Raw genomic sequence first — 26547 nt, forward strand, 5'->3', positions numbered from 1 at the left:
GCTTCGGGCACATCCTCTGACAAACTGGCCTGTCGCCTGCTCCAAGAAGAGGGTCCATATCCAAATTTGTGCCTCTTCGGCCTCTAACAACAAGGACGAACTTGTTAAAATTGGCAAGGAGCGGGCCAAGCCTACTGCAGTCTCCACCTCTCCTATTCCCTCCCAGGCCCTCTCTAAGGCTCTGGCTTCTCAGGATGTCCTGTCCTTGCTTTCCTCTTCCTCTACCTCTCTCAGGCCCCCTTTGGCCATTTCTCCCTCTCCTCTTCCTTTTTCCTCCTTCTCTCAGACAACTCTCAACAATGTTTCTAGCCAAATACGATCTATGAAAGTGTCGTCCAAACAGGTTCTCCCCTGCTCATCCAGAACCATCAAGGACCACATTGTGATAAGACTTTGGTAAGCTATTGCAGTGGTTTGTAGATCCCCAACTCTTAGTATCAGTCTGTACTACTCAAGGACCTTAGTAGTGTGGCAGAGCAGTCAGGCTTATTTTAAGAGTAAGATGTGAGCTGTAGGTAAGTACACTGAACCCAGTCAGTAATACACATCAAAGAAACACTTAAATATAAATGTATATTAAAATATAGATTATATTTACACAAGAGTCACTGTTAGATAAACCAACACACATTGGTGTACTTTTCAATACTTTCAAAGGGTCATTTCTTAGTTGGTGGTTGTTGAACACATACAATTGTTACAGAAGTTTGACAGTTATATCGGTAATAACGCACACCCACAAAGTAACACAGTAATTGTATTGAGTCTGCATACACATATAAGATGGGGATTTCTTGGAAGGAAAACAGTTGGTTAGTGTTATCTTATCAGAGCTTCAGGTTCCGGAGGAAGGTTTGCGGCACAGCAAGTCATTTAAAGTCCAAAACGCAACCCTAGCTAAAAGGCAGTTCATAGTGGCTTAAAATCTTGCAAAGCAGTAGGAATAGAAGGTTCCTGTGGATACTTTCTTGTCTCCTGGAAGGAAGATGTAAGGAGGCCTAACCAACATTGGAGACCCTGTTAAAGGACTTGCTAAAGGGACACAAGCAGCGGCTTCAGTCAGAGGTAAGAGGGGGTTGCCCTGGATACCTATGTGCACTCAACGCTCTGGAGTGACTTTCTGAAATCAGGTAAGCAATACCTTTTTCCCCACAGTACCTTAGGTTTGAAGAAAACATTTGTGGTCAATGCTCCAAGATGTTGCAGCTCTGGACCTGACCTCCGAACTGTCTGATGACTGATGGCAGGACAATGGATGGGATCTCTCAGCAGCAGTCTCGAGGGAGGACCTCTGGCACGGCTTTCTTCAACTTCTTTGGTCACTCTGTGGTTCTGGTACCGTTTCTGCAGCATCAACAAAGGACATGATTCGCCCGGTCAATCTTCTTCGCCTCCTGCAGTCTTCCACTCTGATGAGGGGTTCTGGGTATGTTGGATCGGATCGCTGGCGTGTCCTTGAGAGCTCAGCAAAGATTTGGACGGATTTTCAATGACGATGCACTCAAAATGTTCAGCAGGTCTCCTGGTATTGGGGTGCCGCAACTCACAGGACCTTCGAAGATGGCTCAAATCAAAGTTGGTCTTGGGACTGGTTGTTTACACCAGTCAAAAGGAAGGAGTCATCCTCTTCAGAGTACCGCTGTCGCATAGAAAATGGGGTCAGCACAGCAGTGGTCGCTTCACAGTGTTGCAAAAGGTCTTGCAGGTGTCTCTGGTCGTCTTCTTCGGTTACTTCAGCTTCCAGTGGTCGACTTGCATTTCACTCCAGGAGCCTCACCTTTTAAACAGTTCCAGCACACACTTCTCTGCAATACCTCTCAGCAATTTACAGAAAGGGGCGTTTGGCTGTCCAATCAGGACAACCAGACCCCCAGTGGGAGCTGGTTCTGCCCAGACACTCTGGAGCCTAGTCAGGGACATCCAAGGGTTCCAGACGAAGACAACATACACACACACACACACTCAGGCCTCCCCTCCCAGAATGGTAGAAGGTCTAACAAAGAACAACCACGCTAGTAAATGATGAAAAAAGAAGTGAGGCCCCAAGGGGTTATTTGGGTGCCCCTATTATACACTACTGAAGCTATGCACATATCCTGCGGTATAAAAATGACACAATAGTTGGTATAACATATCCACCGCCACCAGCCATAACTAGGTGATAGTCTATGTGACTAAAACGTCACAGGAGCAGAGAGAAGAGGGCTAATAGGTGTCCCTTTGTTACTCCACATAAGGTGGCGTGTGCCAATCTCTCAGACTATAAAGTTTTAGGAGAGACACTAGGTATCCTTACGAACAGTAGTTACTCTAGGATAAAGAGAAGAATCTCAAAGGAGGAATCTAAAGGTGCCCAGCAACACTGCCAATAAGGAGCTTTGTGCTGCAATAGTAAAAGACAGATGCCTTTAAGAGCTATGGAGAAAAATAGACTTCATAGTACAGGTAAAATACAAAGAATAGAGTTTCAAAAGACAGAGCCCATAAAAATGAATGAGTGGAAAAGGGCTCCACTCATCAGGATTAATGAAAAAGGTCCAGAGGTCCAGCAAAAAGTGCTCGGGGTCTCACTTGGAGAGGGTATTAATCATTAAAATGATAAATCTCCCTAACACATTGCCACCCTCGCTCCAGCCTTGGCTGATTTCTGCAATCACTCTTTCGCCACTGGATCTTTCCCCTCTCTCATCAAGCACTCCCTTGTGCACCCCCTGCTAAAAAATGCCTTCTGCCGATCCTATCTGTACAGCAAACTATCGCCTGATGTCCATCACTCCTTTCCTGGGCAAACTCCTGTAAAAGCTGGCCTTCTCCCAGCTTACTCTCCACACTGAATTTGTTGGCTGTCTCCATGGCCATCAATCTGGCTTCAGAGCAGCCAGAGGGACAGAAACTGCTCTCACCCGTGAAGATCATCTCTCTAATCTTGGCTCCAGCTCTCCCTCTGTCCTCATCCTCCTTGACCTTTCCTCTGATTTCGACACGGTCAACCATGCCACCATGATCAACCGACTGTGTGAACTTGGGCCATCACAGATCATTCCCTGGCTTGGCTGACCTTCCTCCTGGAACGACCCTCCCAGGTCCAACTTGGGTCCTTTCTCTCCACCATCTCTCTTTCCACATGTGGTGTCCCAAGGGCTCTATCCTCTCACCCTGGTTCTTCAATGCCTATCTGGCCCCTTTGGCTTACTTGATCTCCACCTTCTCTTCTAACTTTCAGTGTTATGCGGATGACACGCCGCACTCCTTCAGGCTTCCCTTAGCCTCCTCTCCTCGCTTATTCCTGACTGCCTTTCCGCGATTCAAGATTGGCGTGCCTCCAATGATCTTTGCCTCAATGCCAGTAACACAGATCTTTCTCATTGGGACTCCTGCTCCCGCTTTCCCTCTCTCACTCTGAACACCCTCAACCCTCGTCTTCCTGTGAGGCAAACAACCTTGGCGTCATCTTCGACTCCACTCTCTCCTCACATCATGGATGTTGCCAAAAAGGCCCATTTCCAGCTTCACCTCCTCAGAGGTATTCTACCTTTTCTCACGTTCCCAAAGTAGCTCACTGTCTCCAGAGCCCTGGTTCTCTCAGGGATGGACTACTGACACAGCCTCCTTCTCAATCTGCATACCTCTACTCTCTCCCCCTGCAACTGATCCAGAACACGAGTGCAAGACTTATCACTGGCCTCAAGCCCAGGGACTATCTCTCCAGCCCTGAATTCTCTCAACTGGCTTCCGGTGGGTGCAAGGATCAATTTCAAGACTCTGCACTGTCCAAAGGTTTTCTGGGGCTGGGGCCAGCACTACATCCAACTCCCTCTTCTGAAATACCTTCCTCCTAGAGCCCTTCGCTCCGCTACCTCCAACTCTGAGGGTCACACGCTTCTCCAAACAGAGTGGGGGTAGATCTCTCTCCTCTGCCTGTGCCTCCCTCTGCAACGGCCTCCCTGCCCCTCTCAGACTTCAACCGAAACACCTGAAATTCCCAGAAGCAGCTCAAGACCCTCCTTTTCTCCTCTGCCTTCTTCCTCTCTCGCTTCCTTGCTAACTTACCCGTCTGATGAGCAGACTGCTTGCTGTGTACCCTCAGAGTCTCACTGGGTACCAGGCTCTTCCATGACCAGTTTTCTTTGCACTGCCTCCTGGACTACCGCGCATTTAGGGACTGTAACCACTACAGCCCCCCTGCCTCCTTGCACCTACCTAGAGCCACGCTGCCCTGGCTGCACTTAGAGCCATGTGACTCTGATCGCACTTCCCCTCTACACTCTCCCTTGCACTCCCCCCTCGGTCCTCCTCCACTTCTCGTTGTCGCACTTGCATGATCCAAATGACAAGTCCTAGTAGGATTGCTTGTCTGGTCTTCCCCTCCCTTGTCTTGTGGCACCTAGAAACGCGTGTACAGGCGCGTTATAAATGCCAGATCATATATCGAAGGTTTACAAAAATTCAGAAGTAATTATTTAAGTGGTGAAAGAAAACATCAAGGAACACAATATATTTATATGGAACAACTTTACGTGTTGTATTAACTCAACAACACTGAAGGGACTGAAGGTCTTTATGAAAGAATTGAGAACACCACTCATATATTGTAGATTATCTTAATATGTTGCAGGCTGGGCCATTTGATTCCCTTTGCACTGAAGAAATTATAGTATGCAGGAGAAATCCTCTAACAAAGGGCAAGTAGATTTTATATTGTTAGAATGAGAACCAAAGAACTTACCTTTATTGTCGGAAAACTTTGTTGAGTTCGATCTTTCACTGAACCACGGCTTCCTTCCGTCAGATAACGAGCTCTATGTTGAGTTTCAGGCTGCACCACTATCTTCAGCTCTTTGCCGTCGCTTTTACTGGGATACTGGCCACACAATGTTGGGCTTTTCTTCCCAACCTGTGCTTTCTGAATTTCAGATCTGGAAAGTGTTATTTAAAACAAAAAAACAACAACAACAAAAAAAATCAATAAGCTCAGAACACATAATGGAATGTAGATCATAGCAACAGACAGGAAAGTAGACAAAGCCTTGAAAAATAACTTAAAAATGGATCAGCCAGCAGCAGTTGTGCATAAAAAAAAGCTAAGGAAAATAACAAAAATACTCTCAATACAATGATCTTAATTTACTCCTAACCAGGCATTGTGAGGCACCAGACCTAATTAAATGCTAAGGTTTCATAATAAAAATATCACCACATAACCCAGATAACTGACAAGATGTAGGTCAGTCAGCACCATCCAAGAACCATGAACCATGCACCGTCCACTTAATGCAGATTCTCAATAGGTTACCCAGTGGCTTTGGTGTGACAGCTGTCCTCTGACCGTCATCTTAGTTTGACAAAGTTGCTCTGGTCACCCTCAACATTTCACTGGGTATGCACCGTTTTAGGGGCAAATGATTCACATTAAACTTGTTTGTACACTGTGGCCCAAGAAGGAGCATGTCAGAGCCATTTTCAGAAACGCATGCGTTTCACAAAATGTTTACATTTGCATTTCTCAAAACGGTATCCCGCGATAGTCGTAAAGGAAAATGTTGCCAGAGGCCGAGGTTTGCACAAATTGGCATCCCGAATAAAATAAAGCACGTATCCCTATTATTGTATTACTGGAGTTTCAAATAGCAAATAAAACCAGTCGTGGAAGGTTTTGAGCAAGGCTTTTTGGGATTGGGAAAAAAAGAAAACAAAACAATCGCCTCTGGTGAAATTTTCCATGTCGCCACCTCAGTTACCCATGCTAGGTGCAAGGACTTATGTAACCTTAAGCTAAAGTGACATTTTCCGGCCCATTCTCTGTAAATCGGGCCATTCCCCCTCTAATGGGGCAGTAGGATGATGCCTAGAACTGTCTTATCATAAAACGTGTTACTCATATTCTGTTAACTACGTATTCTTTAAACTACTTAATCTGTTTCCATCCGTGCCTCTATCAGAATGGGAGGGACTTCAAATCACAGTCTTGAAAGTGAAAAGGTTAAATCTTAGGCTAAGGTTAACCACAACTTGCTGACGAAAGCAGTGTGCCTGCAGCCAAAACATTCACAAGTTCTGTGTCATTAGCGCCCCGCACAACTTAATAGCAAACAGCAGAACTATGAAGCTCATGGCATCAGGGACGCAAATGTCTTGCCAGATTGACAGAAGGTAAGTTGAAAAACAACAATGCTTAGTGTCACTATATTTTAGAAACTCCTTCTCTGCCCCTGGTACATATTTTGATTCCATAAGTCACTGCCACTTTCCTATCAGGGTGCAAAGTTCAAACTGATTACTCTAAGGAGGATTGCAAACAGGGCATGAAGGTATTCAGAGTATTGGATTTCGTATTTTCTCTGTAGATCCTCAGAGTACACAGGGAGAGATGTTAATAAGGGAATAGGGCATAGTCTCAAACTGACTTTAAATAGGGTACTGAATACTATGGGCCATAATCGGTACACCCATCACTTAACATATGGTAAAATGTTTTATATGGAAAACTCAAATCGAAGACAACATTGAGTGAAAACATGTTGATTCGGAAATTGCATAACAGAAAAGAATGAGTAAATTCAAGATTCACTGCATTTTAATCCAATTTCCCTCAGCCGCCTCAATTCACGTAACCTACTGCACCTACACACATCCTGCAAAATGGCGGAAGGTGCATCTGTGTGTGCTCACATTTGTGCACAGCCTCCATTTGTCTCAAGGTAATGCATTCTTACTTGTTTCTGCCAAGGTTCAGGCACTAGTCCTACAATATTACTGTCCCACTGCTGCCTTCCCTCCATCTTTCATGCACTGCCAAGCACTGAAAAGGTCCCAATTTTGAATCCCCCCTAGTTGCTTGTACACTAGATTCAGTAGTGTATTTCCCCCCTCAGCTCTCTACTTTGTCCCTTATTGAAACGTTGATATTAAACAGGTGGGCTTATAGGTTTCTTTTGTGGAGTAGGGGCTAAAAAGGTTTTATAAGTCTTACTACCCCTACCTCTGTTAATACAATGTTTCATGGTGCTGTGTTGTTTACCCTAATCAGGACAGCTTATTAAAAGAGCCAGAAGAAGTTCATTGTGTAGCATGTGCTATAAAAACGTCTCATGAAGTTAGCAATAAATGGAGAGTCATTTTTTAAGAAAAATGCAAGCGCCTCAACATGAGTCTGCTGAAAATTAACTGGGAGTTTCAATACAGTATAAAACATGAGAGAAGTAGTAGACAACCAATCAATTATCTATTTAACTTAAGACTGGCAGCAAGAAATGTGCAGGCTAACAGCCCTCTAATTATCAAGACTTGTATTCCATTTACAATTTATGTTATAGCAATACCTCGTTAAAAACTCAGATCATTTTGCCCCCATCATTCAATCTAGCTATTATGTGCTTTCTTTGCAGAGGTCACATTTTAGAGGAAAAATAGTATTGTTTTCCCATTCTATTAACCTCATCCATGTCCAGATATCTTGACAATACTACTGGATTCTTCTAAGGATCACTTATCTAGCAGCAGCTCGGCGTTCTCGTAGGCTCCTGGTTTAGGGAACAAATTAGGAAAGGTAAGCCAAATGGTAAACATTTTTATTCTAACTATGCCAATAATCTCAATCTGTAAACAAACCATCTTTTTCAGGCAGTCACAAACTAAGAAATTATGGAGGGGCATTTGTATCTATTGTCCAATTGCTTCTTACTGAATAATGACTTTCCTTTCAAGGGAACAGACTGGTATATGAGCAGTCTATTAAAACAAGGAAAGTCACTAGGTTTAATCATATGCATAGTATACGTGTCATTTTACCCATTTTCAATTAGCTATTGAATCACCCAATATCATATTAAATGACACTTTGACCTGAACAATGAAGGCATTAACACATATTGTTTTATTGCCATGTTTGGAGACTGCACTGGACCTTTCATCATAACTTAGAATTCAACATTTACTACTTATGAATTTCAATTTGGTTTTTATTAAGTAATCAATTGTATCTTCATTGATTAATCACCATGCAGTATCTTAATTGATTCCCACTTTTTCATAAAGCAGTACACAATTGTGTTGTGCTCTGTAAATTATTTATGTACCCAAGCATGGTTTAGCTCAAAGTGCCCCATAAATAAATTCACATAAAAGGGCGCGAATTTCGCGCCCATCGCCGTTCCTTGTAGATGATTGAGTCAAATGTGAAGATGTTTTCCAATACGAATTTCAGCATCTTCAAGATCATTTCATTTGGTTTAATAAATGAGACAGATCTTGTTTTTAGAAAATATTCTGTACATTCCATACCCTTGGTGTTTTTGATACTCGTATAGAGTGAAACTACGTCTGGGGTCACAAAAAAGTAGTGATCTTCCCAAGGGTTTCTCTCTAGTTGTTGGATTACATTCTTAGTGTCCTTTAGGTATGAAGCTAGGCCCATCTTAACCATCACAGCAACAAAGATTGGTACCAAATACTGGATAAGAATCCACTACAGGATCTACAGACACAGTGGAAAAGGATGAGCCAAGAATGGCTGGACAATGGTTTGTTGAATGAAGAAGAGGCAACATATATTGGCACAATAACACCAAAAATGTCCATAATATATGTCCTTCCAAAAGTCCATAAAGAGTATGATCTGTTTCCCAAATGCAAACCAATTATCAATGGGATACGGTCCTTCACAGAGAGGATCTCACAGTACATAGATATACACTTGCAACCCCTAACAACGGGCTTCGCTTCATACCTAAAGGACACTAAGAATGTAATCCAACAACTAGGGGAAATCTCTTGGGAAGATGACTACTTTTTAGTGACCCTAGACGTAGTTTAACTCTATACGAGTAGCAAACACACCAAGGGCATGGCATGTACAGAATATTTTCTAAAAACAAGATCAGTCTCATTTATTAAACAAAACAAAATGATCTTGAAGATGCTGAAATTCATATTGGAAAACAACATCTTCACATTTGACTCAATCATCTACAAACAACTACAAGAAACGGCGATGGGTGCAAAATTCACACCACCATATGCAAATTTATTTATGGGGCACTTTGAGATAAACCATGCTTGGGTACATACATCATTTACAGAGCACAACAAAATTGTGTACTGCTTCATGAACATTTGGAAATCAATTAAGATACTGCATGGGGATTAATCAATGGAGATACATTTGATGACTCAATAAAAATCAAATTGAAATTGATATGTGGTATGGTTTCTACAAAACAAAGAAAGTAAGTTGAAACCAGTATAGCTAGCGGACTGCTCTTTGGACTCAGGTAAAAACGAAAAAGTCACTACATTTATTGCTACGGTCACAATACACTGAACCCTTGCGTACAGACAGCTTAACCAAAGTTTGGACTTGTAGGACTCGCCCTGGAACACATCCTGACCTGACCGAACGTTCTGCTAAAAAACATTTACTACTTAACCTGGAAGGTAAGACATCCATGTTCCCTCATCAGATTAAGGGTGCAATAACATAACTATCTTGTTATCTCCTGCTTTGCTGTACTACTGCTGACTAAATTTCGCACAAATCTCCAGGTGATAACTGCGGGGAGGAGCCTTTAGAACCATCTACTACTTCTACTAAAGACGGCAGTAGTGCTGAAGCGGCGCAACAGCGTCACGCGCGAATCGCTTACAGCACATCGCTTTCACGCCCTTTAACAACAGAATGGCACAGGAGAGGAAGCTACCATACACAGAAAGCCAATCTAGCAGAGGCAAATACTGGACTTGTTAAATGTCCCTACAGGCACATACAGCGTCCACAACAACTAAGGTAAGCCTGTTGATTAGAGCCTGTGCTTCGTCTGATATTGTAGCTACCATCAAACCCACAGTTTTGAGTTCAGCAATACTAAAATGCAATGGGGAAAACAAGGAACCTCTAAGCACTGTGGGAGATAAAATATCAATTTATTCAGAGTCCTAATGTGTGTCCTTGTCATTAGCGTTTGTTAACTTACTTTTACAGCCACTACTATTAGTTTGGACAGTGTGCTGGCCGGTGTACTAAGCTGGGAGGAACCAGCTGACTCACATCGTAATTTGTTAGTGATCAATATGTATGATCCACCAAAAATACCACTAACCATTTGAACCCTATTATGACTTTAGGACAACGACTAAAGCTGTACCATGAAACACAGACATTAATATACCGTAATTCTAATGACAGAACACCTGCAGATCATGATTTAGCTTGCAAAGTCGTCATTTCATCCATACTTGCTGGGCATTCCTCAGATTTAAAAGGATGGAAATTGGCTAATTTATTTATTCTCCCAGTATTGGTTAACTATGCTGAATGGGAAATTCCCTGGAGATTGCCCTGGTAGCATTGCCAGAGTTGCAGGAAAGCCTACCTCTATCATCGATTAAGTCTTTCTAGCTATTGCCCCTTTTTCTTTGATAAAGGGCATGATAGCGCAGATAAGTGAAGAAAGTTATCACTTCCAGCTGCACAGTTATTTACGTGTATACACCCAAACAAAACCTAGACGGAACTTGTCATGTCAGGATTCGCATGGAGCTAAACATAATCAGTTGGAGTACTGATAACATTGATAGGGCAAACAATGCTGCTATATTTGGTCGAACACACTTATGTTAAATAGTCATTATAAAATTGTTAACACTAACAATTCCCTAAGTGCAGAGGAATTTATCAAGAGCTAGGAGCGCATTTTATCTCAGATTTCAAAATGTTCCGTGTATAAACTGAAAAGTAAGATAGAGTTACCCATTATTAACTCCAATCTTATCTTGACACAAAGGTTTGATAAGGCGATACATGGAGCGAAAAAAAACCTGAGATATGATTTAAGAATGATTACATATATGAACGTATCTGCCTCAGAGACAGCCTTTAAAGTGTGGACTAGGAGAGCAACCTATCAGAAATGGCTCAGAGGACATTTTCAACAACTTGACTTGGCTTGTAGCATTCTCTGGCAACATGTGCCAATTTGAGAGATGTTGTACCTTTTAGACTATTATAAATAGCAATAAACCCACTCAACATTAATTAGTGGGGCTTCAAAGGACAGTTGGATCATCTATATTACCAGTACCACAAAATCAAATGAGAATGGATGCAGCATTTATAACCCCGATAGCTACAAATGGCACTATTTATTCTCTGTAGACCGCCTTGAATCTATTATTAAATGTTTTGAGCCTTCTCGGACCCCTGGCCCTGATGCCATTGGTAATCTGCTCCGACTATTAAGGGCTACATCTCCCACATTTAGTTCCTTCTGGGATGTACCGGGAATAAATGATATGCTACTAATAGCTTTTGGATTCCCTGTACATGTGTTACTTCAAGTGATAGTAGATATGAGCACTATAAAAGAATGACGCAACTAACCACCATAGCTTTTGACATAGAACTGAATATTGTAGATGTGTCAACTAAGTCCAATAGTGCCTATTTTATACATTCTAAGCTTGACACACTGGAGACTCCAATGAACATAACCTCTTTTCCCAGTAATAACATCCTTAAGTATATCTAAACATCAAATTTAACCTGGTTAATACTTCTGAGATAATCCGGCCAGACTAAACATTCGTAGAGTGGAGCGCACTAGATTATGCGGGGATACCACACCACTAGAAACCATAAAACATCTTTTGGTTGGCTGTGACAGTATGGCATTGTTTCGCAGGAACACACTTTAAGCCTATGTCAACCCTGATAAAATAAAATAAATCGCTTCACCAAAAGCAATATCTGAGAACACTACATGGCGGGTTAACAATTTGATACATCATTTAACTAAATTTGGGGTAGTCATTGAAATATCTGTATGAGGTGATTGAAGTTATTTGACTCTCCTGATATTTTATGCATTCTATTAATTTTGTACATAACTGTATATATAGGTTTAATGAAATTGCTGTATTGCTATTTTATTTATTGTTTTCCCAGCGCTCCAGATAATATTTGGAGGTGGGAGTATTTTACTCCCTGGGAGGAAAATAATTTTTTAGGGAATAAATAAAAGTACAATTTCCAATGGTAGTATTTTAAAAGCGGTTATAAATAGGTTTTAACTGGAAAACTGAAATGTTATTGTAATAATTATTTGCGCCTAGTTATTCATGTACATTAAAGGAAACGTGTTTACTTCCTCTGATTAGGCAGCAAAAATAGTAGTTTCTTCCTGTGGTACTACGTGGACTACTGGTCCAAATCTCTCCCTGGAGCTGTGTGGGTGAAAGCAGGGGGGACAAGATTCTACATTTCTTATTTTTTTGTTGGGAGTATGTATACTCCCTATTTTTATTTTTGGGAGTATTTGCCTAGTTTAGGGAGTAAAAGTGGCCGATACACCCCTTATCTGTAGGGCTGTGTGTTCCTATTCAACGATAAAAAAAGTCTAATTGACTATATTATCAACAAAAAAAGTTTTTTACAAAAACCACACAATTACAAGCCTTAGATTATCTACCTACTTCTTTGTTCAGGCTTTCTGAGGACTTCGACAAAACCACAACAGATCATACCTCACTAATAAATGTAATCAGAGATTACCCATCACCTCCACATCACACTACTAATCTGGCACAATTTGTATCAGAGTCTATTACTGACATCTCGGAACAGCAAGGCACCATGGTTAAAGATCTTGAAGGCCATTATACCAACTGCTTCATGTGTTCCAGTCAACATTAGAAACTACACTTCTCAAGTCATCAACTTGGCTACCATGGGCAAAGATGAGCCCAAGGGGCGTGGCCAAGATGGCAGGCTTAGCGGACGTGTGAGAGAAGAGCCCCGTCCCGACCCGATATTCGACAAGTATCCAACCTGCAATACAAATTTCACAGCCAGCGGGAGACCCTGAGGTGAAGAAGAACACGAGAGGCTAAGGTGAGCACACCACGAAGCCTCCAGAAACAAAAACGAGAAAGAAGCACAACAGGCGCAAAGACGGGAGGCCCGAAATGAAGATGGCATGAAATAGACATTGAGTACCGACCCTCCCCCCCTCGCTGCTGCGGAGCCTAGTGAGGGATGCCGTACCGGCACCAGCGGGTGAGGGACGCCATACCAGAACCAGCATGCGCTGTAGATCACACGAAAGGTCCGAGGCGGACACAAAACAGATCCTGAAGAAGAGGAGCCAAGGAAAAGCCAAAGCAGAGAAAGCCAGAGAGGGTCTGCGGAACGTATCCAGCCCCTGTGAGGGGCTGTGCACCTAGGCGGCGCAAGGAGAGCCTGCGGGAAAGAGATGAAGAGTGGAGGAGAGCGGCCACTGGGGGACACCCGAAGCGGAAGGAGAGGCGGAGGAGGAGGAGGCATCCTGAAAGGAACACAGACCCCGGGAGAGCAAGTGGGGAGGCGCAACTGGAGGCATAGGGCATACTGAACGGCACACTTCAGTGGCAGCGTAACTGCTAGGAAGCACCGGCCTGCACGGACAGGAGAGGGACAAGGAGGAAATAGCAGGGGGCTGCTGGGCAACAATAGTGGCTGCAGGGACAGGAGAGGGGCAACAGTGCAGAAGCAGGAGGCTGCCGGGCAGCAATAAAGAGGGAACAGAAGGTGGTAAGCCTGGGGGCCTGGAGACTGACCTGCTCCCCTGCAAAGAACAGCGAGCAGTGAGTGGGGACAACAGGAAGAGGAGGAGAATGAAAAGATGAAGGCCCCGGGGAAGCAAATGGGGGCCCCACACCCCAAGCAACAAGGAAATGTTGTGAGTGGGGAGCATAGACCCACACAGCGCCAGAGGAAGACACCAGGAACTATCTGAGCTAGAACGCATAGTGGAGATGAGCGCTGAGGGAATAAAGGGAGAGCGCCCCCCATGGGCAAGGACCCGACAAAGGTGGAAAAGATTAAGTGGGGGGCAATCCACAACTGGTAGGAGAGGATCAAGAAGACGGAGGGCCAACAGAGTGATCCCAGGAGAAGGTGTGCCAAGGACCAGGAAGGAGTGTAATAGGAAAATGTAGATCGGACCGAAAAAGAAGCGTACCACACCCGGAGTGCGAGCGCAGGAGAGATACCAGAAGAGACATACACACACAAAGCTTCTCTTCGGAAACCTGGCAGCACAGAGTGGCGAGGAGAGGTCACTCACCAAGGAAGTTCTGCTCGCAGCCCTGACCAAGTTTAAAGGGGAACTCACAGACAGTCAAAGCTGAAAGAGCTAGCATAAGGAAGGCGATCACAGCTAACCGCAGAGACAGACTGGCTGGGGGACCGAGAGATGGAGGTAGAGGGTCACATAATTGAGCTTGAGAAGAGAGTACTTGAACTGACAGAGCAGGCAAAGGGAGCTGATGAGAGGATAAGGGCCTTGGAGGAGAAATGTGAGGACCTAGAAAATAAGTCACAGATGGACAATATACAGATCAAGGACCTTAAGGAGAGGGCCGCGGGCTCCGATCTAGAAGACTGCATCTGGGAGATGTTCAAGGACCTAATGGATGGAGAACATGGCCGAAACATGGCAATAGAAAGAGTGCACAGAGTGGGCAGCTGAAGAGCTGATACAGGAGCAAGGCCGCGGCATATCGTGGTGAAAATGCACAGCTATAAAGACAATAAACGGCTCATGGGAGCAGCCAGAGGGAAGGAAAAACTTCAACTGAGAGGGTGTGAAATCCAACTTTATGATGACCTATCCGAAACCACATTGGCAAGGAGACGGATGTTCAAACCGCTCACAGAAGAACTGAATAAGAGAAAGATGAGATACAGATGGCTCTTTCCAACAACGCTCCAATTCCGCATGGCTAACGAAGAAAAGACAGTGCCAGGTCAAGGTTGGACTAAGGGCACTGTGGATGTACCGCAAGAACCTCGCAGGGACAATGTGGAAAACCAGCAAGGGAGAACATCAGGCAGAGTGAAAGCTAGCTCCCAGTGGTGGAGGTAAAAAAGGCGAAGACATGAAGTGGATAAATGAAGCCTGGAAAGCTGTACATCAAAGCCGGCAGCACTATGGTAGACACTAATGCAGGGTATGGAAAGGAGATCAAGACGGGTGGGGGGAAGCGATCACACAAAGCCACAAGGCTTGAATAAGGGGGCCACGTCGAGAACCTGGACAATGGTTCCAGGGATAGTTAAGAGTTGTGGATTTACAACCAGACCAGGGGGAGCGGGGGGAAGAGGAGCAGGGAGAGGAGTGGGGTCAACAAGGAGCAGCGGGACAAAACATGGCTTGGTCAAGGGGTGCATAGGCGCCTGGGTACACTGGAGGAATTGCCAGCAAAAAACAAATGTATAGGTTAGACTCTTGGAATGCAAGGTGACTGAACAGCCCGAACAAATGGGTCACAGTCCTGTGGGTTAAGAAAGAGGGGGGCGGGAATAGTCTGTCTTCAGGAGACACATTTGATGAAGGGAGATGAGGGCCGCCTCCGCAGCAGGGAGTACCCGCTCCAATACCACGCAACCGCAGGAAAAACAGGCAGGGGTATCAATCCTCCTTCACAAATCTCTACGGGTAGAGTGGGCCATGGTGATGCGCGACCCAGAGGGGAGGTTTGTCCTGGTAAAGGGGAAGATAGGAGGCCTAACATACACATGGGCATCAGTGTATGCCCCCAACCAGGGACAAGAAGGATTGAGAGGTTCCTGGAGGAGCTGAACAGATTTGGGGAGGGGGAAAATAATAGTGGCCAGGGACTACAACCTAGCAGCAGATTTGATCATGGAGAGATCAGATGGGCCAAGGGGGAATGCAACAGGAGCAATGTTTAAACAACTGAGAACAAGGTTTAAGGAAGAGGGTCTTAATGATGTATGGCTGACGCACCACCCACAGGAAAAAGACTACTCTTTTTACTCACAAGTCCACAAGACATATTCCCGGATAGACTATATTATGGCAATGCAGAGGGTGGTTCAAGCGACTATAAGGGTCCACATAGGGAATATGACAATCTCATATCACGCCCCGCTCTCACTGGAATGGGAAGGAGGGGACGCACAGGGGAGTTCTGGGGGATGTAGACTGGAAGAATACCTCCTATGAGATCATGAAGTAAGGCAGCAGGTAGAGCATGATGTACACAGATTTACGGAAAAACAGCAGATTAAGGAAAACCTCATAAGGGAATCGAAGGTGTTACAGGAAGCAAGGTTGGAGGCATAGAGGGGGTTGGAAAGAGATACAAGAATTGGAGAAAACCCACAAGGAAAGGGGAATACATATGGTTGCCAGACAGCTGGCACATGTGAGAGGACAACTCAAACAATTAACTAACGGGTTAGTTGAGAGTATCCTCCTAAGAAGCAGGCAGCCGTTCTATGAGCATGGGAATAAAGTGGAGTCAATATTGGCGAGACAGAACAGAAGGCGTTTATGACCACTCTGGAAGATAAAAGGGGCAAACAAGTAGGGACTGAGAAGGCTAAACGCAGGATAGTCAGGGAATTCTTCGCCGACCTCTACGGGGAAGAGCCATCAAATAGGGAGGAGCAAAAAGCATACCTGGCGGTTGAGAAGGGACCATGATTTTCCCCAAGCAAAGAGAACAACTAAAGGAACCCATCATGTGGGAAGAGGTGCAGTGGCCAATAACTTGTCTGAAGCCGCATAACAGCCCGGTGGAGGATGGGCTAACATCGGCATTCTACACCACATATAGTGAACTACTATGCAAAGGCCTGGCAGAGGTATTCAATGACTTCCAAGAGAGGGGTGAGATATCCATATCCATGAACATGGCGCACATCACTCTTATACCAAAGCCAGGCAAGAACCCACAACTATGCTCCTCATATCGTCCGATAGCACTCATTAATGTAAATGTAAAACTTAACACAAGAGTATTAGCGGCTAGGCTGGAAGGGGTATTCCTGGGTTTAATAGCACATGACCAAACTGGGTTAATTCAGGGTCGGAACACGCTCGACAATATAAGAAGGGTCCTGCACATAATTGATAAGGCTGCAAAGGGGGTGGGGGTGGCTTGAGGGGGCCACACCCACATGCCTATTAATGTTAGACGCTGAGAAGGCATTGAACCGCATCAATTGGGATTTCATGGTCCAAACAGTGAGCAGGGTGGGACCGAACTTTCTAAAAATGATCCGAGCAAACTACCAGAAACCCCAAGCCAAGGTTAAAGTGAATGGGGGGTCTGACCAACCCCGTTTTCGATAAGGACAACAAAGCAAGGGTGTCCACTCTCCCCGCTGCTTTTTGCTTTGGTGATGGAGCCCTTTGCGCAGCAGATAAGGGAAAACAGAGGTACAGGGAGTTAGATGGGCAAAGGCACATCACAAGATTGGCCCATTTGCCGACTACGTGGTTCTGACGGTCACCAAACCGGAGACATCACTCCCAGCAATAATGGAAGCGATAAAGGCCTTCTCTGAGGTATCTGGTTCAAAGTAATTTACTCCAAATCAGAGATCTTAAATCTATCGGTTGGGAAGAGAGAGAGCAGGAACACTTGGAAAGCAACACCCTGTTTAGGTGGGCAAAGGGATTGGTTAGATACCTTGGGGTAAACCTGACGTTAACCATAAAACAAATAGTCGGGGCAAACTATGCCTCGTGAAACAAATCAAATTGGTTCTCATAAGGTGGAAAGGAATGTACATATCATGGCTAGGGAGGATAGCCGCTGTCAAAATGAATATTCTCCCTTGACTGCTATATCTCTTCCAGGCGATCCCTCTGCCTGTGCCGGGGAAGCTGATGAAAGAAATCGAAGAGAGCATCATGGGCTTTATCTGGAATGGGGAAAAAAACACAGATAGGGAGAAGAATGCTATATAGACGTAAGACCCAGCAGGGGAGTGTGGTGCCCCAAAGTGCTAAGATATCTCCAGGCAGCGCAAATGAGAGCCATGGTGCAGTGGGGGTGGGAGGATAATCAAAAGCATTGGGTGAACATGGAACAAGCAGCGGTGAGAGAATATCTTTGGAAAATATTGTGGCTGAGAAAGGACCACCGGCCAGGAGGGCTTATGGAAAACCCAATCACAAGGAACACCCTTATGATCTAGGATCAACTAAACAGGGGACTCAAGTTAGCACTGTGGCCATCGCTGCGAAACTCTCTTTCATAATCCTGATTTACCGCTAGGTATGGATTACAATAGGTTCAAACGATGGATAGCGGGAGGGATGAGGAAAATCAGAGATCTCTACGAAGGGAATCATTTTAGGTCATTTCGAAAGCTGCCTTAGGGAGTTGACCTGGGGAAGGGGGACCTATTTGCCTATCAGCAGATAAGACACGGGGGGGGGGGGGCTGCAATAATGGAAGGGACAACAAGAGAGCAGACAGAATGGGAAAAGTGAGTGTCCTCCACCATAAACAGGGGGTTGATATCAGCCATCTCTAGGATCCTGTCAGAGGCTGAGGAACGGGAGAACTGGGCAATGAGGAGCAAGTGGGTGAAGACACTGGGAAGGGTTCTTACGTATGGAATAAAGCCTTAAAGAGTTGATACTGTCCATATACCTCGGTACAGCATCGTGAACTATAATACAAGTTGCTACACCAATGACATTACATCCCAGAAAAACTCCATAAAATGTTTTACTCCATATCAGCAATGTGCTGGAGGGGCTGTGGGGAAATTTAGCAAGGTTTGGTCACCCTTTCTTACCTATGCATTTAAGGACAGCACACACCTATACATTCCGAAGAGACGGAGGATGCTGGGGATATTACAGGAGGAAGAGGACTAAGCCAATGAAGGGAAGATATAGGGGGCTGCTAGCATAGGACTAGTTGGGAGGGGGTGGATTTGAAGTTACTGCAGTATGAAATCTTAGATGGAATGGAGATGTGTGAAAAGAATGTATACAAAAGGCAAAACTAAATGAATATGTGAACAATGTTAATAAAGTTCTGGTTTTAAAAAAAAAAACCCTCTAAAGGAAAAAGAAACATCAACACGGATGAATACAGAACAAGAACCGGGGAATGACCATCCAAGAAGAAGTTGAAAAAATATGAAAAAAAAAAAGAAGGAAGCTAAATAAACTAAAGAAAATGAAAACGTGGCGCACAAACATAATAACCTGGCTACTAATTATGCTTCTGTTGATCTTATATTACTGTATTACTGACTCTGGTCAATCTGATGTCAAGACCAAGAGATCAAAACGGAAACCTGAAACAGTAATTGTAATTGCCAATTTGTAAAGCGCTTCTACACAAGTGAAGTGCTTCAAAAGTATGGAACACCTCAAGTGGAAAAAGTCAATAACGTCATGGCAAAATCAAATCATGGCAGTAAAACGAAAGAAATTAAACAAATAAAGAGAAAGATGTTGGAACTTCTGACATTCGCTAATATCTGCAATAAAGCCACAATACTGGAGGATCTTGATTGATTATTTAGCCAGGAAGAGAGGACCATCACTATGACGTAAAGAAGAAACATTGGCCCTTCTTTAGCTGTCTGAAATGCTACTACTTTGGGGACACAGACCACTACTATAATAATGACCCCACTTCTAGTAAAGGTAACTATGATGCTATCTCATCAACTGAAAGGCACAGAGATGACAGTAGACAGAATGAGGACAAGATTGTTACTAATAGTGACTCACACAAAAGGGGGGCCGACCGTAAATAGATGGTTTGTATCCAAAGTATTTATCACAATGAAGACTGCTACCTGAACAGAACAGCGATATTGTGCCTTTCATCAAATTGTGGCATTATGGACAAAGTTGATGCTGTTGATATTCTTGAACCTAGGCGATTCGTATCCTCACAAATCCATGATTATCCCGAGCCTACAATTGATTTTATTGCTTAATTTGATGCAGAATTTGGCAGACTAGGTTCCGATTGTCATTATGAGTTCATAAACAAAAACAGCAACCTTGGGCCATGAGTATCGCCGCAAAACATCCACCATTAACTAACAATACTACAATACATGTAATGTAATGGTTCATTTGAAATGTGCCTATACACGTGTGTGTCTTAAGGCGCAACACGACAAGTTGATGGGGGCACGGGGAACGATCCTACTAGGCCTTGTACATTTGGATCGTACAAGTGCAGGTATTTATAACGCGCTCAATTTTATTTTATTTTTTATTACATGGTCGTGTTTAGAATAGAATAGTAAATCCTGGATTACTGAGCAGGGCTCACCTGGGTCAGCCTACTGAAAACTTTCCTATCATGAAAAACATAAAAGGAGAAAGCAAGGTTCCAGCTAACTGAAAATGAGAGAGATGAGCACATTGCTAAGGAGACACAACTGGTTGTGGCTACCTTTTTTTCCCCCTGTTAACAAAAGACGCCTCTAGCACCAATCAAACGACTTGGAACACTCGTGGTTTCTCACCTCTTTGGCAACAAAGGATTACTCACTAGGGCTCGTGAGTTCAACCAAATCTAACTACAAGAGACTTGATGACTCACAACGTCTTGATAGATGGTAGAAACTCGATAAAGAAATGTTCCATTAAGGAGGATAATGGGCTCCCAAAGGGTGGTTTACTTTTTGGCACAGAGAACACATTTGCACTAAGGGAATTAAAGTTCAATTGCAAGAGTCTACTTGTTTGCATCAGCACACCTTGGAACACCACTTGTGCCAAACGAAGGACATGGAACACCAGATGATAATATTTATGATCCGCCAGGGCGCAAACTTAAAAAAGCCCTGCTCACTATTGTTAATGATCTTTTAGAACAATATGCTAATATACATCTGGAGATATTGAATGGTGACTTAAACGCTAAAATCCTGCCTGCCTTGACCATGCGAGGCCCTACAGAACCTTATTTTAAGACCAACTACGCAGAATGCACGTAGAGTTGTTTGAGCAAATTCGTTAAGCTCGTTTGAGTTGCGCTTGTTGAATAGTTGTTTTGAGCATCATACCAGGAAACTTCATCAGAATCTCCACACTCAGACCACCATTATTATCTTTTGATTCCTATGCCCTCATATCTTATGAGATTGACATGAAAGTAATAATGAGAGAAGAAAGCGAGCACTATCCCATAGCAGCACATATTGGCATAGGAACAACTAGCTCTCCAACTGATAATGCAGGACCTCTCACAGTGACCTCAGGTATAAATAGGATAAGTTGGACTGCTCATAACGTGCATTTCGTGAATCTTGCTCTGCAGAACATGGATTCCTGACACCGTAATCTTGTCCTTCACCAATGGTTTGATCTTATGGGGCCAACATGTGACTTGATTGCTGATGACATGTTAGCTGAGCTATCTAGTGCCTTTATGAGGAAGTATATTGATGCTATGGAAGATGTACTCACTATAACCAACTTGCATCATCAGAAGGGAAATAAGATACTCATTCTACCAAATACTTATGCAAAGCTCAACACAAACATGCTTCTGACATAGAAATTCATGACACAAAAAGGAAATTACAAAGAGACCTTAGGCTGCTTGGACAATCGACTATGTACTGTGCTGAGTACACCAGTGGCAGAAGAGCTTGAGGCTCTGTGTGTTCAAACTGTTTTAAATCCTTTCGTAAAAAGAACATACAGGTTTTATAGAGGGATGAGGGAGGTGAGTGAGGATGTGGCAGCCCAGACTCAGGCAATGTTTGTCCCCTCAGATGCAATGGTCCCATAGGAAGCTTAAAGGGGAATTAATGCAAGATATGTGAAGCTATCCAGAAATCTGAAATGAACCACCTCAAAAAGTATCATGTACAAATTGCTCAGAACTGTACAAGCAGGAACCCTTTTAGGGGTGCACTGACTTATGCTTTTGTAACACAGGGGAAAGGTACAAGGCTTTATGTTATGTTCGGTATATGTTAATAAAATGCTTAAAAATAAATATATAGTCAAAGGCATCAGACTAATCCTGACATTTTAGTTGCACTCTATTCCTACCCAGTTTATTATTATTTTGCACCACACTGCAAAGGTCCCTTTATAAAAAAAATACTTAAAATTTAGGATTGACCTGGTCTGGCCAGTTTTGACGGTTACAGATGTGGTAAATTCACAAGGGGGGTCCTGGGAGTCCCTCTGCCAGACATTAGTCCTGGTTACAGATGTGGTGTCATCAAAGTCACATTATGGAGTTCAGCAGAGTGCAGTCATCGCTACTGTTATTTTATGGAGTTGGCTGGTTTGTGCCTGAAGGGTAGAACGGATCAAGACCAACATTAGGTTTTTGAAAGGACCCCGAACATGGAATGCTATCCAGTTACGCCAGGTAGTTTTGGATGTGTCACTACAAATGTAGTGACAGGGAAAGTCATCGGGATAAGAGGTCCCTAATAAAGGGGCAGTTACAGATAGAAGGCTGACAAGGGGTGTGGGGACGGGGGGCATGTGTTTCTAGTTGGGTCAAAGACCAAGTCCTATTGTGATCTCACAATGGATTTATACAGAACCGGCCCTCAAGCTTCAAGTTCATGGAGGGAAATGGCATTTTCCACTTTACATGGGTCTTACAATTCTTCTTCTGTCATCCCCACAACATCTTAGGGCTGTGCAATAGCTTCCGTCGCAGGTCTAGGCCCACTACGTGGCCTTGATAGCCCTTTGGCAAGGTGTTCCTTGCCTCGCTACAATTACTGTTCAGGTCACCAGAGACTTCTTCCAGTCCTGTTCTCCACTTGAGGATTTGAAAACATCGCCCGTTACTGTATGAATTGGAGGCCCACACATCTGCAGTGCAAAGAGGCAACAGACCTGCAAAGACCATTACAATTTGTTAGCCACAGCACTGCTAGTAATGGGAACTAAATCCAATCACACACCCTTCCCCCTAAGAAACTGCCAAAGTAGCATTGGACAAGGGTGGTGGGATTAGAAAACCACTTTCCGCTGCAAACAACCAGCAGGGGGGGTGGTTGGTGGTGGTGGTAGCAGTGCTTCTGGGTTCTCAAAAGTGAAAGTCTGAAATGGCAAAAAACAGCCAATCGCCTTGGGGTGGAAATACTTTGATGTTATCACTCTCAGGGGCTTACAGGAATTAATACACCTACTGATTGCATGAAGACAATCAATCTCATGGTCCAAATCAAAAGCCGGGCAGCTTGGCCAAAAGCATCAAAACCTTAATCCGATTCTCATAAAAGGTTACAGACTGAAGGGGGATCCGAATGCCAGTATCGCTGATAAGATTCTTGAGTAACTCGTCTGTATTCCTGACAGCACTGATGACGTAATGTAATGCAGCTACTTTTAGGTTTCATAGGTTTATCATATTAATTCTAAGCTATCAAACCAAGTCTGTTGTTGGAAAGTGCCGGCCATCAGTCTAGAAGTACACGTAAGAACACGTTTGAGGACCTCATCTTTAGGTCTACCCCATTATATGCCCCGATTCAGGAAGTGGAATTTCACTTCAAGAATAGAAGGCCAGACCTCTGTCATTAGGGGTCTCAATTTGGTGGAATGCCAGCGCAACCATGCACACTTACTAAGAAAGTAACTTGAAGCAATGATACTGTGAGCTCAAACTGGTTGAACTATTTGAAAGATTCAAGGTCAAAGTTGGGACTACTGGTATAGTATTCAGCTCCAAAAACTATTGTCACTTCCTAGTAATTAGTTATAAAGGACAGTTTCACAAAAATATCACTGAGCCAAGAGTTGAAATCTTCTACATGTTCTTACCTCCTTCTTTAGACATTCACAACACTTCATTTTGTTCACCAACCACAGAGACAAGAGATAGAATTCTCCTGACCAGAATCAGGTTTGATAACTTGCCACTCACAAAAACTATGGTGAGATTGGCAACTAAACTGAAAGAAATCTTTCTGCATCTGTTATGTTATGCCAAAGACTGTCCTCCATTTTATGACACCAATCCCGCATCAAGACCAGTATCAAATGCATCCATCTGAAGAACAGAATTCAGCCTTGATGTTCAAACAAGGAGAGGATCCAAATAAAGAATGCTAGATAGGTTTCGAAAGGCCCGGTGGCTTGGACAATCCACCTAATACTATTCAGCATAAGTACTCTTCAGGACATTGGTTAAGGTAGTGAACCTGCCAGCAAAAACTAGGAGAGACAGTAATATTCACCAAAGGCCCGAAAGAATAGCAAAGAAAAAGGGGTGCATTTGAACAGGTTGGAGGTCTTGAAGATGCCTAAAACCGCAGTGGGCAGCGAGATAAGGTTACTAATTGGGGGAAGACAGTATGCCAGCGTGTGGTCCAGTAGTGGTAAAAGATTGTGGATACCCATGTTAGCTAAAGGGCAGCAATGTATTTTGGATGCTTGTATCTGCTTAGATTCACATGCTGTGCATAGGCCGACATCTAGTGGAAGCTGCAGAGTATTACAGTTTGTTTTTCGAAACTCGAAAATGGGCGTCGACATAGGGCGTGCCAGTAATACTATCCCTAGTGTGACGTCCACTGTACCCATGATCCCTCATGCGTGTAGGACCCTCAGATTGTATTTTTTCTGACATGAGGTAGCATGAGGAGTAACGCGAGTACAGATTATCCAAGCAGATAGATAAGACTACAAGCATCCATGCGCCTTCTCTCAGAGGGGAGGAAGGGCAGGCGCATGTGAATCTAAGCAGATACAAGCATCAGAAATACGATTACGGTGAGTAATGTATCCCTTCTGAGGTTTATGGAATCTGTTTAGATCACATGCTGTGCATAGATTAGCAAGCAGTGTTAGAAGAAGGAGGTGGGATGTGAGAAGGGTCATGAGTGAACAGATGTCTTAGAACCGCTTGTCCCACTTGAGTATCTGTCTTGGAATGAGTGTCAATGCAGTAGTGCTGAGTAAAAGTGTGAATAGAGCTCCATGTAGCTGCTTTGCAAATGGTGTCAAGGGGTACATTTGCAATGAAAGCCAGAGTGGCCCCAGTGCATCTTGTGGAGTGGGCTCCTGGCGTAAAAGGCAGAGTCTTTTCAGAAAGGGAGTAACACAGCTGGATACATTTGACTATCCATTTTGAGATGGCACCTTTAGAGATGCGATCTCCCTCTCTGCCTATAGCTACGGAGACGAACAGTTGGTCTGTCTTTCTTAGCGGTCTGGTCTTGTCTACATAGTAGAGTTCTTGGAAGAAGTCCTGTAGCTCAATGGACGCGTTAACGTGGAATTCAGAAATGAACTTCGGTGAGAACCTAGGATGAGTTCGTAAAACCAGTTTTTCCTTATGAAAAGTAAAGAAAGGATTCTGCACTGACAGAGCCTGAATTTGACTGACCCTTCTTATGGATGTAATGGCTACTAAGAAGGCAGTCTTATAGGTCAGGTGTTTGAGACTAGCTTTATGCATGGGTTCAAAGGGGGAGCCCCATGAGTTTAGCAAGCACCACATTAAGGTCCCATCCTGGTGGTGGGTTAGAAATTGGAGGCTGGAGTCTCTTAACCCCTTCCATGAATGCTTTAACCACTGGTACTTTCCACCACAACACCTTGTTATGGGAGGTGGTGTAGGCTGATAGCGCCACCAGGTGTACCTTGAGTGAATTAAATACCAACCCTGTGTCTAGCAGGTGGAGCATGTAGGTGACGATATGATATTGGAAGGAGTACAATCATCTGGGTTGATCTGTTTATTCTGGCACCAAATAACAAATCTTTTCCATTTATCAAAGTAACAATATCTTGTGTTTGGTTTCCTAGATTCTCTTACGATATCAATACATCTCTGTGGCAGATTGAGATGACCAAACTATGACTTCAGGAGCCATGCTGCTAAGTTCATCGAGCTGGGTTGAGGATGCACTGTTTGTCCTCCGTGCTAGGATAGTAGGTTTTGCCAGCACGGGAGTTTGATGGGTATGCGCACTGCCAGTCTGCGCAGGTGTGGTAACCACGGTTGTCTCGCCCACATGCGAGCAACTAGGATGAGTGTCATCGATTCCCTGTGCATCTTGTTGATCAACCTCCTCATCAGAGGAGTGGGTGGAAAAGCGTAGGCAAACATCCCTGACCAGTTCATCCACAGGGTGTTCCCCTTGCAGCCTGGCCGGGGGTACCTGGATGCGAATACTGGGCATTGTCTGTTTTCGCTTGTGGCGAATAGGTCTATAGTGGGGAAATCCCACTGTGAGAAGAGGTCTCCTACGACTTTTGTGTAGACACCACTCGTGTTCTTTTCGGAGGGGATCTCTGCTCAGGGCGTCCGCTAGTGAATTGAGATCCCCTGGAACATGTTGAGATGACAGGTAAATGTTCCGTCTGAGAGCCCATTTCCAAATTGTCTGGGCAAGCCTGGACAGATTTGCCGAACAAGTCCCTCCCTGTTTGTTTATGTAAAACATAGCTGTCGTGCTGTCTGTTAAGATCTGCACTGGCAGGTTCAACAGGTGGGGTTCGAACGCTCCAAGAGTTCTGAAGACTGCCAGAAGCTCTAGCAGGTTTATGTGATTCTTGGCCACTGTGTGAGACCAGAGACCCTGAGCTGTGTGGTGAAGGAGGTGTGCTGCCCACCCCGACAGGGACGCGTCTGTAGTGACTACGGCCTGTATCTCGGGGTCGTAAAAGGGTTTCCCTTTTGACAGGTTCTCTCGTGTCCACCAGTGAAGACTTTGTATTAGTGTTGGCGAAACGACCACTAGATCGTCCCACTGACCACTTGTCTGAGACCACTGTTTCGCCA

At 44.1% G+C, this 26547-nt stretch overlaps 1 protein-coding gene across 3 annotated transcripts in view; it reads right to left on the reverse strand.

Moving 5' to 3' along the window:
* The window catches only part of NFAT5 (nuclear factor of activated T cells 5), a 1479138-nt gene that overhangs the window by 916589 nt on the left and 536002 nt on the right, over positions 1 to 26547 (reverse strand). For all 3 annotated transcript variants that reach the window (XM_069635522.1, XM_069635523.1, XM_069635524.1), the window contains exon 4: positions 4727 to 4916. In XM_069635522.1, the coding sequence (XP_069491623.1) occupies positions 4727 to 4916 (190 nt within the window). The remainder of the gene's footprint in view (positions 1 to 4726; positions 4917 to 26547) is intronic.

The sequence above is a fragment of the Ambystoma mexicanum genome, chromosome 1q (assembly GCF_040938575.1).
Source record: "Ambystoma mexicanum isolate Mex_15411 chromosome 1q, UKY_AmexF1_1, whole genome shotgun sequence".
Classification (NCBI taxonomy): Eukaryota; Metazoa; Chordata; class Amphibia; order Caudata; family Ambystomatidae; genus Ambystoma; species Ambystoma mexicanum.